The sequence below is a fragment of the Leptonychotes weddellii genome, chromosome 9 (assembly GCF_054177405.1).
Source record: "Leptonychotes weddellii isolate Sample4059 chromosome 9, ASM5417740v2, whole genome shotgun sequence".
Lineage (NCBI taxonomy): Eukaryota > Metazoa > Chordata > Mammalia > Carnivora > Phocidae > Leptonychotes > Leptonychotes weddellii.
The window spans coordinates 104,526,333-104,542,082 of NC_138377.1; the positions used below are offsets into that span (position 1 = coordinate 104,526,333).

The 15,750-nt window shown below is 40.7% G+C and overlaps 1 protein-coding gene across 1 annotated transcript in view; it reads left to right on the forward strand.

The window, feature by feature from the left end:
• OCA2 (OCA2 melanosomal transmembrane protein) overlaps positions 1–15,750 on the forward strand; it is a 305,845-nt gene that overhangs the window by 181,811 nt on the left and 108,284 nt on the right. The window contains exon 20 of the mRNA XM_081831883.1: positions 6,152–6,245. Within this exon, the coding sequence (XP_081688009.1) occupies positions 6,152–6,245 (94 nt within the window). The remainder of the gene's footprint in view (positions 1–6,151; positions 6,246–15,750) is intronic.

Here is a 15,750-nt window from a genome sequence, read left to right on the forward strand (position 1 = left end):
TTTCCTCTTGTGTTTGAGTTCTAGTTTCAAAGCATTGTGGTCTGAAAATAGGCAGGGAATGATCCCAATCTTTGGTACCAGTTGAGACCTGATTTGTGACCTAGGATGTGATCGATTCTGGAGAATGTTCCATGGGCCGTAGAGAAGAATGTGTATTCTGTTGCTTTTGGATGGAATGTTCTGAATATGTCTGTGAAGTCCATTTGGTCCAGTAGGTCATTTAAAGTCTTTATTTCCTTGTTGATCTTTTGCTTAGATGATCTGTCCATTACAGTGAGGGGGGTGTTAAAGTCCCCCACTATTACTGTGTTGTTGTCGATGTGTTTCTTTGCTTTTGTTATTAATTGGCTTATATAAGTGGCTGCTCCCTTGTTAGGGGCATAGATATTTACAGTTGTTAGATCTTCTTGTGGATAGACCCTTTAGTATAATATAGTGTCCTTCCTCATCTCTTACTATAGTCTTTGGTTTAAAATCTAATTTGTCTGATATAAAGATTGTCACTGAGCTTTCTTTTGGTGTCCATTAGCATGGTAAATGGTTTTCCACTCCCTCACTTTCAATCTGGGGGTAGCTTTGGGTCTAAAATGAGTCTCTTGCAGACAGCATATCGATGGGTCTTGTTTTTTAATCCAGTCTGATAGCCTGTGTCTTTTGATTGGGGCTTAGCCCATTACATTCAGGGTAACTGTTGAAAGATATGAATTTAGTGCCATTTTATTGCCTGTAAGGTGACTGTTATTGTATATTGTCTGTGTTCCTTTCTGGTCTATGTTGCCTTTAGGCTCTCTTTTTGCTTAGAGGACCCCTTTCAAGATTTCTTGTAGGGCTGGTTTCGTGTTTGCAAATTCCTTTAGTTTTTGTTTGTCCTGGAAGCTTTTTATCTCTCCTTCAATTTTCAAGGACAGCCTAGCTGGATAGAGTATTCTTGGCTGCATACTTTTCTCATTTAGTGCTCTGAATATACCATGCCAGTCTTTTCTGGCCTGCCAGGTCTCTGTGGATAGGTCTCTTGCCAGTCTAATGTTTCTACCACTGTAGATTACATATCTCTTCTCCTGAGCTTCTTTCAGGATTTTCTCTTTGTCTCTGAGACTTTTAAATTTTACTATTAGATGTTGGGGTGTTGACCTATTTTTATTGATTTTGAGGGGGGTTCTCTGTGCCTCTTGGATTTTGATGCCTGTTTCCTTCCCCAAATTAGGGAAGTTCTCTGCTATAATTTGCTCCAATATACCTTCTGCCCCCCTCTTTCTTTCTTCTTCGTCTAGGACCCAATTATTCTAATACTGTTTTGTATTATGATATCACTTATCTCTTGAATTCTGCCCTCGTGATCCAGTAGTAGTTATCTCTCTTTTTCTCAGCTTCTTTATTTTCCATCATTTGGTCTTCCTAATCACCAATTCTCTCTTCTGCTTCATTTATCCAAGCAGTTAGAGGCTCCATTTTTGATTGTCCTCATTAATAGCCTTTTTGATTTCAACTTGGTTAGTTTTTAGTTCTTTTATTTCTCCATAAAGTGTTTCTCTAATATCTTCCATGGTTTTTTCAAGCCCATCTAGTATCTTTAAAATCATCATCCTGAACTCTAGTTCCAACATCATACTAATGTCCGTATTGAGTAGGTCCCTGGCAGTCAGTACTGCCTCTTATTCTTTTTGTTGAGGTGATATTTTCCATCTTGTCATTTTGTCCAGAGGAGAATAGATGAATGAGAGAACAAAATGCTAACAGGGTAACAATGACCCCAGAAAAATATACAGTAAACAAATCAGAAGAGACCTGAAACTGGGGGAAAAGAAAGGGAAAGAAAGAAAAAAGAGAAAAGAAAAGAAAAGAAAAAAGAAAAAAAAAGATGCAAACAAACAAAAAACAGAATATGATCATATATGATCAGGCTGGTGCATAGATTCGTGCCACACCCTAGATTTTGGGCATATTTTGGTCTGTTAGAAAAAAGTGCCTCCCAAAATTTCAAATAAAGAAAATCTTATATATGTACAAAAATAAGGGTAAATACAATGAAGGGATGGAATTTGACTGTAAAGATGAAAAGTATAAAAGATTTTATAGAAGGAATTGATAAGATAAGAATTTGGTTAAAAAAAGAAGGAAGAGGATTTTAAAAAAAAATGGAGAAAATGTGATCAGGCAGGAGAATAGAACAAAGCCATACACTAGAGATTTAGGGTATATTTTGGTCTGTTAGAAGAAACTGTATCTCAAAATTTTAAAAAGAGAACATTATATATATGTAGATATATATATATATATATACCAAAAATAAGGTTGACTCTAAAAATGAAAAATAAAAAAGTTTTTTTTAGAAAAGGGATTGATAAGATTTTGGTTGAAAAAGGGAAAAAGAAAAATTCAAAAAAAAAGAAAAGAAAAGAAAAAGAAAGTTGAAAAAAAATTAACTTTGAATGACTAAGAAATCATGGTAAAAAAGCCATGAATTCTATGTGCAGTATTCCCCTAGTGCTGAAATTCTACTGTTCTCATTGATCGGTAAACTTGATCTTGGCTGGCTGTTCTTCCTGATCTTCTGGGGGAGGGGTCTGTTGTCGTGATTCCCAAATGTCTTTGCTGGAGGTAGAATTGCCCCACCCTTGCCGGGTCTAAGTAATTTGCTCAGTTTTGCTCTTGGGAGCCTTTGTTTCCTGTAAGCTTTCTGTACAGCTGTGGAGGACAAGAGTGAAAATGGCAGCCTCCCAATCTCCACCCCGGAGGAGCTGAGAACTCCGGGCCCCACTCCTCAGTGAGCCCCCAGAGAAAAGCAGTCAGTCACTCCTGTCTCTCCAGTCTCCCGCCACACTCAATGCTCACCTGGTCTGTGACTATCTCTGGCACATGACCCGTGTGGAGTCTCTGAACCCAGCAGATCCCTGCGGTGCGTTCCCGCACTGCTCCTCCCAGGGCAGGAAGGTGAGTCTCCCCGGATCTGCCACTTGTTGGGTCCCTGCTGAAGGAGCAGTGGCCCGACTGTGCCGTGGATCATGGTTTATGGCAACCCCAAGCTGAAAGCCCACTCCTTGGCTCTGTCTCTGCAGCCGGCTTACCCAGTCCGATACCTGGGATCTCTGCTGCACTCAGGCACCCCTGGTCTTTCTGTGACCCTGAGGGTCCTGAGACCACACGGTCCCAGAGAGGGCTCCACCCCCTGCTTAGCCACTGGAGCGAAGTCCCTCAGCAGAGCTGACTTCTAAAATTTCCGATTTTGTGCTCGGCTGCTCTATCACTTGCCAGTAATGGCTGACAGAGGCCTTCTCCCCTGCCGCCTATCTTCCTGAATATCACCTCAGATTCACTTCTCCGCACATCCTACCTTCCAGAAAGTGGTCGCTTTTCTGTTCAGAGAGTTGTTGCTATTCTTTTCTTTGAGAGAACTACGTTGAGTTCGTAGGTGTTCAGAATGGTTTGATCCCTATCCAGCTGAATTCCTGGGACCAGATGAAATTTAGGTCTCCTACTCCTCCGCCATCTTGCACCTCCCCACATCATTAGTTTTTGATGTCGTGTTCCATGATTCATTGTTTCCATGTAATACCCAGTGCTCCATGCAGTTTGTGCCCTGTTTAATATCCATCACCAGGCTAACCCATCCTCCCGCCTCCCTCCCCTCTAGAACCCTCAGTTTGTTTCTCAGAGTCCATAGTCTCTCATGGTTCCTCTCCCCCTCTGATTTTTTCCCCTTCATTCTTCCCTTCCTGCTATCTTCTTCTTCTTCTTCTTTTTGACATATAATGTAATATTTGTTTCGGAGGTACAGGTCTGTGATTCAACAGTCTTACACAATTTACAGTGCTCACCATAGTACATACCCTCCCCAATGTCTATCACCCAGCCACCCCATCCCTCTCACCCCCCACCACTCTAGCAACCCTCAGTTTGTTTCCTGAGATTAAGAATTCCTCATATCAGTGAGGTCATATGATATATGTCTTTCTCTGATTGACTTATTTCGCTCAGCATAATACCCTCCAGTTCCATCTTTGTTGTTGCAAATGGCAAGATTTCATTTCCTAGCATCTCTCTGACCCTCTGCGATCTCTCTGACTCTCCCCACTCCACTTCTTCTACTATCCTCACCCCCACTGGTTCTCTTTGACCCCCCTGGTATCTCTCTGACTCTCTCCTTAAGGTTGCTCTTCTGCTTCCAGCTGGAGAAAGTTTTCTTCTTTTAAGGGTTCATGTGATCCAGTGGTCCACCCAGATAATCCAGGGTAATCTCCCTCTCTAAGGGTCCATAACCTGAATTACTTCTGCAAAGTCTCCTTTTCCATACAGCGTAACATAATGACATAACCACAGGTTCTAAGGATTAAGGCGTGGACTTCTTTGCAGTTGGTGTAGGGAGCATTGATCTGCCTCCTACACCACCTGGAGCAAGCTAGTATCACCTGTAGCCTGAAGTGTCCCCCAGCCAGACTCCTTGCTTCCTCTATCACCACCCTAAAGTCTGTCCTTCACACAGCAGCCTGGTGTCAGCCTGTCATGCTCTTCTTTCCCCTTGGTAATGGGCAAATCCTCCACTGCCCTTCCTGATTCTCTGGGTAGGGCCATATACTCTGAAGTGCACTGAGAAACAGTGGGACTGTCAAAAAAATGGGACATCAGAAACACAGTGACCACAAACAGAGTGGGCCAACCTCAGGGAGGCATTGCCATCACAAAACTTGGGCTTAGTGGCTACAGGGTGCTGGGGAGATCCTGAGGTTTTTACTGAGTTCTTAAGATCCAATGTCTTATAATTTTGATTCCTCAACTATATTTCATCCTTCGAGCAAGCTTATAAATGGGTGCAGCATGCTATTTCAGAGGTTTTCACTGAAAAAAACTCAGTCTAAGTCTTCTATGGATGAAAAGCAGAGAGAATAAGATGAGGCTTGAGCTTGCTTTCATGAGCCTTTGCACAGGCAGTCTGGGCTGCATACCTGACAGGAGGTTGTGTTTCCTGCCATGTTTCAAGGAGAAGGTAAGGACCACGAAGAAGGAGGGGAGCAGGAGCCTGTGTTCAATGGAGTGTTATTTGCACTGACATCTCCTCTGCAAGGGCCTCTCCTGAGGAATAGACCCCAGGCTGTGTGCCTCCCTTAGTGGAGAAATCCAGAAGTCCGCATTGCTCTGAGATTATTTATTCTGTACTTCTCTCCATGCTCAGTGCTCCAGAAGACCCAGAGATAAAATGGTGCTGGGTTCTCAGAAAAGGCAGCACTTAGGGGCTCAGCTTATGCACCCAGGACTTCACCCTCGGTCCTCCTCCTCCTGCTCTGTTACTTTTATTGTCCAATTTCAGGGAGGCTGCTCCCTTGTGTCAACATGCAGTAGGAAGCTCCAGATTTGTGTCTTACAGTTCACCAGTCCTTAGGAAACAGAGTCTTTTCCTTAGTGGTTTATGCACACATGTCAGAACTGAGTAAAATTGGCTGAGCCTGGGTCATGTGCCTATTCCTGAACCCTGACCTCTGTGGTTGGGGGTTAACAGATGCTGATTGGTTTTATCAAGCAAATTCACCCTTCCCTGAATTAGTCACCATGTTGGGGGCTGGCCTTGGGCCACATCCCTTACCATGAGGCCTCAGCAGTATGTATGCATGTGCAGGTTATGATTCCCCACAGATCATATACACTGTTAAAAAGGCTCACACAGAGAGGCATTTTATTATCCTCTTTGTTTGCATCCATCCTTCCATCCACAGACAGACAGTGTTTTCTGGTGGGTGTCCAGGCCTGGAGTCCTGAGGAAGGTGGTTCTTATCTGAGATCCCAAGTCCACTGTTCTGAAAACACCTGTTCTGTCCTATGGTTGTTTGTCTGGCTTACATTTTCCTCTAAAAGATAGATGCCATCATGTGCCACAGTGATTTGCCAATTCTCCTTAGCATTTCCTCTTTTCTATCACAGAGCAGTCATAGTCTTATCTGTAAGTGAATTACAGTACTTACAAGCAGAAAATTTATTTTCTGGTTGTCAGTGTTTTGTTTTCTGCAGATATTTGCAAAGCAATCACTTTGATAGTACCTGTAAAGTAATCATCAAATCAAAAGGCTGTGAGATGATCCGAATATTACAGAACAAAAGAGAACAGAAGCCTACCACCAAGATAAACTGAGATTTTATTTTACTTTTAAAATTTTGATTCCAGGCAATGGGACACTGATTGGAGCATCAGCAAATGTTGTTTGTGCAGGAATTGCAGAGCAGCATGGATATGGATTCTCTTTCATGGAATTTTTCAGGTACTTTAAAACTCATTTTAAATTTCTGTTTGTTTAATTCCTTAACTCAATTAAAAAAAAATAGCAATGCAAACTGTTAAGCACTAGGATAAGCATGTTTTTAGCAATTAGATGTTAGTGTCGGTGAGCTTAGCTAAAAAAAAAAAACACATTAAAAATTTATTGCTGGGATTAGCTTCATAACACAGAGCATGATTCAGATATTCTGAATAATTCCGATTGAGTCTAGGGGTCAAGAAATTGTTGTGGGCTTGCTGGGTGTTTTATGTTGTTCTCTTGAAAATTCTAACAGTGATTTGTGCCTTGACTATCTATGACTGGGGTGCTTAATGAGAGTCTGAACACCCCATACTAGGCTGCCCAGTGAAAAAGCCTGCACTGGAATGGACCCAGGAATATTGCTGATAGGGAACAGGCATTCATGTGTGGGCACCTATCAGGAGGGCAGTACAGAGATGAGGCCTAGCATGGGGAAGAGCTGCCAGTGCTTCCTCTTGCAAAGGAGAACCTGCTCCAAGGGAGCAGAGCCCTTGCTGGGGTCCTGACTCCCAGCTTGCCTGTTTTCATATGGCACCACTGCACTTTGGAAGCAGATGAATGGGCAGAATGGACATTGGTGGTCCTCATAAAATGTTGCTGCTAAAATGAACTGACATTCATTTGGTGTTGAACAAGATTTCTGTCGAAGTTTTTGGACTATAAACTCACAGCACGTGTATGCACAGCGATGATTCTCAGAACCAGCCCTGCTTAAGATTTGGAACAGCAGCTCTGCCTGAGAGGCAGAGTGACCTGCAGCCTATGGAGGCTGTGACCTCGGGCTTCTGCAGGGTACTACTTGGCTGGGCTGGGCTTGGGGAGAAAACCCCAGCTGTCATACCCAGGTAAGAATCAACATCAGTCTCTACATATAACACTGAATTTTGGAAGACTTATACTGACCATTACTGTTGTTCATGAGTGGCTAATAATTCTTGACAATTTTTGGGGGACACTAACATTTATTAATAAATACTCCTGGAAGACTTGGGCATGGGATGGAGGGATGAGACTGGACAGTGAGCCGTGGGGACACTGAACGTGCATCTCTCAGCAGGACTCTGGCACATTGCTTCCCCCACAGCTAAGAGACGGGATCTGAAACTTAGCAATTGACCACTATCTGCCTGTTTAGATAGACATCATCAGCCTCTGCTAAACATAAAAGGAATAATCCTATCACTTAAACAAGAGTTTTCTTAATGAGAACAGCATTCACTATAGTAAATTCAGCGGTGGCCTTAGCAGTATAACCCACCTCATCATCTCATCTTTGCTGCAGAGTCAGTGAGGGTTCATACCTGGAGTACAGCTAAGAAAGGGGGTTCAGAGGCAAGTGCCCTAAGAGGGGCAACAACAAGAGATATAGACTTGCACCCCCAAATTCCAGGGCTTCCTCATTTGGACTGGATTCCCAATTGCTGTAGAGCTGGAGGGCTGTTATTCACTTGTCCCTGGTCTCCTCCTTTGGTTAACCAAGCATATGATACACTGGCCCTCTACCTGTTGACAGCCCTAGCTGGACTCAACAGCAGGGACTCTCATGGCCATTTAACAGCACTGGTTGGTCTCACAAGTAGGCTTGAGAGGCCTGATATTAATATCATAAAAGATTAGAAGGTTTTTAGGGCAACAATACATGCTGGTTGGATATTTTCTCCAGTGTAACTTTGACACAGTAATCAGGAATATGGAAAAAGCCCAGATGTCCATCAACAGATGAATGGATAAAGAAGATGTGGTGTATATATATATATACATATATATATATGTATATACATATACACAATGGAGTATTACTCAGCCATCCAAAAGAATGAAATCTTGCCATTTGCAATGATGTGGATGGAACTAGAGGGTATTATACTAAGTGAAATAAGTCAGTCAGAGAAAAACAAATACCATATGAATTCACTTATATGTGGAATTTAAGAAACAAAACAGATGAACATAGGGGAAGGGAAGGAAAAATAAAATTAGATGAAAATAGAGAGGGAGGCAAAACATAAGAGACTATTAACTCTAGCAAACAAACTGAGGCTTGCTGGAGGGGAGAGGAGTGGGGGGATGGGGTAATTGGGTGATGGGCATTAAGGAGGGCATGTGATGTGATGAGCACTGGGTGATATATGCAACTGATGAATCACTAAATTCTACCCCTGAAACTAATCATCATCATCAGGACATCTGCCTGACTGAAAGGGTTGGTGTGCAGCCACTCAGATTATGCACAGAGCTCAGGGTTCAGCTCCAGTGGGTGATGTATTGTGCACACTGAGCTTATTAAGTAGGCCTTGTATTTCTATTTGATATGTGCACCTTGTGTGCAGAGTTACAGTGGGGAAAGATAGGATAATATTCAGTAAGTTGGGGGCCTCAAAAAGACTGGGGCAAGACTGCCAGTTATCTCTTCTAAAACCTCTTTAGCTAGTGGCCTTAAGAATTGCATCCACCTTCTTAGATGAAGGAAAAATGTCTCTCTGGTTCACAGTGTTCAAGAGCCATATCTTATTTCTGTCTGGTTCCACCTCTGATCATTCTTCTTGTCAGGTCCTTGCTGTCAGAAATCAGAGCAGTTTGGTCATCAAATGGTCATCAAGGGGCACCTGGGTGGCTCAGTCAGTTAAGGGTCCTGGGATTGAGCCCCATGTCAGGCTCTCTGCTCAGTGGGGAGTCTGCTTCTCTCTCTCCCTGCTGCTCCCCCTGCTTGTGCTTGCTCTCTCTCTCTGTCAAATAAATAAAATCTTTAAAAAAATGGTCATCTACTGTACCTCTGAAACAAATAATACATTATATCTTAAAAGAAGAAGAAGAAGATAGTAGGAAGGGAAAAATGAAGGGGGGAAAATCGGAGGGGGAGACGAACCATGAGAGACTATGGACTCTGAGAAACAAACTGAGGGTTCTAGAGGGGAGGGGGTGAGGGATGGGTTAGCCTGGTGATGGGTATTAAAGAGGGCATGTACTGAATGGAGCACTGGGTGTTATATGCAAACAATGAAACATGGAACACTACATCAAAAACTAATGATGTAATGTACGGTGATTAACATAACATAATAAAAAATGGTCATTACATCTTCAGCCCTTATTTGCATAAAATTCTTAGTTTGCAGTTGCAAATATACTAAATTGACTTTAATCTACCTCATTTCAAAATTTCTTTCACAGAAGGTGGCTTCCTGTGATACACAGTGCAAAATGTTGACTTCCTATTTTATTTTTTAAAAATTAATATTTTTCTGACTATATAAATATATATTCAAAGGGAAATATAAAAGTAAAAGAATAAAATATAAAAGTAACTCATAAGTTTGCTACCCAGAAATAACCACTGATCAAAATTTGGTGTGTTTTCTTACATTTTCCCTTCCTCTCATGATACATATATACTTGTTAACAAAAATTTTAATCTCATTGTGTCTTACCTTTCATTTTTCATAATATGTTGTGAACATTTTACCAGGCCACTAGTTATTCTTTCAAAATAGAATATATTTATACCTACAACATGTAGATATATCACTATTTTACCTTTTTTGGACGTGTATGTTGCTTCCTATTCTTTGTTATCATAATCAATTCTGTTTTGAATACCTGCACAGATAAAACATTGTTTTATTCTTGCTCACCAGTGATAAATTTCCTAACATACAATTGTGGGTTAAGTGAATTTTTTAGATTAAGTTTTTCATTTTAATTCCATTACAGTTAACATACTGTGTTATTAGTTTCAGGTGTACAATATAGTGATTTAAAAATTTTATGCATTACTCAATGCTCATCATGATAAGTGTACTCTTTAATCCCAAACACCTATTTCACTCATAACCCCCACTCACCTCCCCTCCAGTAACCATCAGTTTATTCTCTGTAGTTTCTTGGTTTGTCTCTTTTTCTCCCTATGTTAATTTGTTTTGTTTCTTATTCCACATAAGAGTGAAATCATATGGTATTTGTCTTTCTCTGACTAACTTATTTCACTAAGCATTATACTCCCTAGATCCATTCATATCATTGCAAATAACAAGATTTCATTCTTTTTTTATGGCTGAATATATACCACATCTTTTTTATCCATCCATCATTAATGGGCACTTATGCCACTTCAATATATGGCTATTGTAAATAATGCTGCAATAAACAAAGAGGTGCATATATCCTTTTGACTTGGTGTTCTTACATTCTTTGGGTAAATATTCAGGAGTATGATTACTGGATCATAAGGTTGTTGTATTTTTAATTTTTTGAGGAACCTCCATACTGTCTTCCACAGAAGCTGCACCACTTTGCATTCTCACCAAAAGTACATGAGTGTTCCTTTTTCTCTACATCCTCATCAACACTTGTTTCTTGCCATTCTGGTAGGTGTGAGGTGATATCTCATTGTGGTTTTGATTTGCATTTCCCTGACGATGAGTGATGTTGAGCATCTTTTCATGTCTGTTGGCCATCTGTATGTCTTCTTTGGAAAAATGTCTGTTCATGTCTTCTGCCCATTTTTAATTGGATTGTTTGGTTTTTGGGTGTTGGGTTTTATAATTTCTTTTTATATTTTGGATACTAATGCTTTATCCGATATGTCATTTGTCATTCAGTAGTTGTCTTCTACTTTTGTTGATTTTGTTGATTTTGCTGTGTAGAGACTTTTTATTTTGATGTAGCCCCAGTAGTTTATTTTTGCTTTTTCTTCCCTTGCCTTAGGAGACATATGTAGAAAAAGTTGTTATGGCTGACGTCAGAGAAATTACTGCCTGTGTTTTCTCCTAGGATTTTTATGGTGTCCGTTCTCACATTTAGGACTTTAACACATTTTGAGTTTATTTTTGTGATGGTTTAAGAAAAGTGGTTCAGTTTTATGCTTTTGCATGTAGATGTCCAGTTTTCCCAACACCAATTGTTGAAGAGACTTATCTTTTTCCCATTCCATATTCTTGCTTCCTTCATTGAAGAGTAATTGACCGGATAATCTTAGGTTAGTTTCTGGGCTTTCTACTACGTTCCATTGAGTGCCATACTATTTTTGTTACTACGGCTTTGTAATATAACTTGAAATTTGGAATTGTGATACCTCCAGCTTTTTTTTTTTTTTTTTGAGGATGCTTTGGCTATTTGGGGTGTTTTGTGGTTCCATATAAATTTTAGGATTGTTTGTTCTAGCTCTGTGAAAAATGATGGTGGTATTTTGATAGGGATTGAATTAAATTTGGGTAGTATGGACATTTTAAGGGGGGAGGAGCAAGATGGCAGAGGAGTAGGAGACCTAAATTTTATCTGGTCTCAGGAATTCAGCTACATAGGGATCAAACCATTCTGAACACCTACGAACTCAACAGGAGATCAAAGAAAAGAATAACAGCAACTCTCTGAACAGAAAAGCAACCACTTTCTGGAAGATAGGACATGTGGAAGAGTGAATCCGAGGCGATATTCAGGAAGATAGACGGGGGGGGAGGGGGCCTCCATCAGCCGCTACTGGCAAGTGATAGAGCAGCTGAGCACAAAATCGGAACTATTAGAAGTCGGCTCTGCTGAGGGACTTCGCTCCAGTGGCTAAGCGGGGGTGGAACCCTCTCCGGAACAGTGTGGTCTCGGGACCCTCAGGGTCACAGAAAGACCAGGGGTGCCTGAGTGCAGCAGAGTTCCCAGGTTTCAGGAAAGGGACGCTGGCTACAAAGACGGAGCCAAGGAGTGGGCTCTTAGCTTGGGGTGGCTGTAAACTGTGATCCACAGCACAGTTGAGCCACTGCTCTTCCAACAGGGACCCAACAAGTGGCAGATCCAGGGAGACTCCACTTCCTACCCCAGGAGGAGCGGCCCGGGAGCGCACAGCAGGAACCTGCTGTGTTTGGGGACTCCAAATGGGGTTGTGTGCCAGAGATAGAAATGCTCAGTCACAGGTCAGGTGAGCACAGAGTGCGTCTGGAGACCAGGGAGATGGTAGTGATTGACTGCTTTTCTCTGGGGGCTCCCTGAGGAGTGCGGCCCCAAGTTCTCGGCTCCTCTGGGGTGGAGATAGGGAGGCTGCCATTTCACTCTCGTCCTCCAAAGCTGTACGGAAAGCTTGCAGGGAACAAGCTCCTGAGAGCAAACCTGAGCAGATTACTTAGCCTGGACCCAGCAAGGGCGGGGCAATTCTGCCTCCGGCAAAGACATTTGAGAACCACGGCAACAGGCCCCTCCCCCAGAAAATCGGCAAGAACAGCCAGCCAAGACCATTGATACGGATCAATGAGAACGGTAGCACTCCAGCGCTAGGGGAATACCGCACATAGAATTCATGACTTTTTTCCCCATGATTCTTTAGACCTTCAAAGATAATTTTTTTCTTTTAACTTTTTTTTTTTTGAATTTTTCTTTTTCTCTTTTTCAACCAAAATCTTATCAATCCCTTTTTTAAAAAAATCTTTTTTATTTTTCAGTTTTAGAGTCATATTCTGCCCCTTCATAGTAGTTAACCTTATTTTTGGTATATATATAAGTTGTTCTCTCTTTAAAATTTTGGGATACAGTTTCTTCTAACAGACCAAAATATACCCTAAATCTCTAGTGTATGGCTTTGTTCTAGTCTCCTGCCTGATCACATTCTCTCTCTTTTTTTTTAATCCTGTTCTTTCTTTTATCAACCAACTTCTTATATTATTAATTCCTTCTTTAAAATCTTTTATAATTTTCATCTTTACAGTCATATTCCACCCCTTCATTGTATTAGCCCTTATTTTTGTACATATATGTTTATCTTTCTTTAAAATTTTGGGAGGCACTTTCTACTAAAAGACCAAAATACACCCCAAATCTAGTGTGTGGCCCTGATCTATGCACCAGCTTGATCATATTTGATCATATTCTGTTTTTTTTTTTTACTGTTGTTATTGTTGTTGTTTCTGTTTGTTTTTCTTATTCTTTGTCTTTTTTTTTTTTTTTTCTGCTTCTTTCTTTCGCTTTCTTTTCCCCCAGTTTCAGGTCTCTTCTGATTTGTTTAGTGCATATTTTTCTGGGGTCATTGTTACCCTGTTAGCATTTTGTTCTCTCATTCATCTGTTCTCCTCTGGACAAAATGGCAAGACGGAAAAAATCACCTCAAAAAAAGAACAATAGGCAATATCAACTGCCAGCAACCTAATCAATACGGACATTAGTAAGATGTCAGAACTAGAGTTCAGAATAATGACTTGAAAGATACTAGCTGGGCTTGAAAAAAGCATGGACGATATTAGAAAAACCCTTTCTGGAGAAAGAAAAGAACTAAAATCTAACCAAGTCAAAATCAAAAAGGCTATTAATCAGGTGCAATAAAAAATGGAGCCTCTACTGCTAGGATAAATGAGGCAGAAGAGAGAATTAGTGATATAGAAGACCAAATGATGGAAAATAAAGAAGCTGAGAAAAAGAGAGATAAACAACTACTGGATCACGAGGGCAGAATTTGAGAGATAAGTGATACCATAAGATGAAATAATATTAGAATAATTGATATCCCAGAGGAAGAAGAAAGACAGAAAGAGTCGGAAGGTATTTTGGAGCAAATTATAGCAGAGAACTTCCCTAATTTGGGGAAAGAAACAGGCATCAAAATCCAGGAGGCACAGAGAACCCCCCTCAAAATCAATAAAAATAGGTCAACACCCCGACATCTAATAGTAAAACTTACGAGTCTCAGAGACGAAAAGAAAATCCTGAAAGCAGCTCGGGAGAAGAGATCTGTAACCTACAATGGTAGAAACATTCGATTGGCAACAGACCTATCCACAGAGACCTGGCAGGCCAGAAAAGACTGCCATGATATATTCAGAGCACTAAATGAGAAAAATAGGCAGCCAAGAATACTATATCCAGCTAGGCTGTCCTTGAAAATTGAAGGAGAGATAAAAAGCTTCCAGGACAAACAAAAACTAAAGGAATTTGCAAACACAAAACCAGCCCTACAAGAAATATTGAAAGGGGTCCTCTACGCAAAGAGAGAGCCTAAAAGCAACATAGACCAGAAAGGAACACAGACCATATACGGTAACAGTCCCCTTACAGGCTATACAATGGCACTAAATTCATATCTTTCAATAGTTACTCTAAATGTAAATGGGCTAAATGCCCCAATTAAAAGACACAGGCTATCAGATTGGATAAAAAAACAAGACCCATCAATATGCTGTCTGCAAGAGACTCATTTTAGACCCAAAGATACCCCCAGATTGAAAGTGAGGGGGTGAAAAACCATTTACCATGCTAATGGACACCAAAAGAAAGCTGGGGTGACAATCCTTATATCAGACAAATTAGATTTTAAACCAAAGACTATAATAAGAGATGAGGAAGGACACTATATCTTACTTAAAGTGCCTATCCAACAAGAAGATCTAAGAATTGTAAATATCTATGCCCCTAACAGGGGAGCAGCCAATTATATAAGCCAATGAATAACAAAAGCAAAGAAACACATCGACAATAATACAATAATAGTGGGGGACTTTATCACCCCCCTCACTGAAATGGACAGATCATCTGAGCAAAAGATCAACAAGGAAATAAAGACTTTAAATGACACACTGGATCAATTGGACTTCACAGACATATTCAGAACATTCCATCCAAAAGCAACAGAATACACATTCTTCTCTAGTGCCCATGGCACATTCTCCAGAATATTTCACATCCTAGGTCACAAATCGGGTCTCAACCAGTACCAAAAGATTGGGATCATTCCCCGCCTATTTTCAGACCACAATGCTTTGAAACTAGAACTCAATCGCAAGAGGAAAGTCGGAAAGAACTCAAATACATGGAGGCTAAAGAGCATCCTATTAAAGAATGAATGGGTCAACCAGGAAATTAAAGAAGAATTAAAAAACTTCATGGAAACTAATGAAAATGAAAACACAAGTGTTCAAAATCTTTTGGATGCAGCAAAGGCAGTCCTAAGAGGAATTTATATAGCAATGCAAGCCTTTCTCAAGAAACAAGAAAGGTCTCAAGTGCACAACCTAACCCTACACCTAAAGGAACTGGAAAAAGAACAGCAAATAAAGCCTAAGCTCAGCAGGAGAAGAGAAATAAAGATCAGAGCAGAAATCAATGAACTAGAAACCAAAAGAACAGTAGAACAGATTGACGAAACTAGGAGCTGGTTCTTTGAAAGAATTAACATGATTGATAAACCCCTGGCCAGACTTATCAAAAAGAGAAGAGAAATGACCCAAATCAATAAAATCATGAATGAAAGAGGAAAGATCACAACCAACACCAAAGAAATACAAACAATTATAAGAACATATTATGAGCAACTCTATGCCAGCAAATTAGATAACCTGGAAGAAATGGATGCATTCCTAGAGATGGATCAACTACCAAAACTGAACCAGGAAGAAATAGAAAACCTGAACAGTCCTATAACTACTAAGGAAATTGAAGCAGTCATCAAAAATCTCCCAAAAAACAAAAGCCCAGGGCCAGATGGCTTCCCAGGGGAATT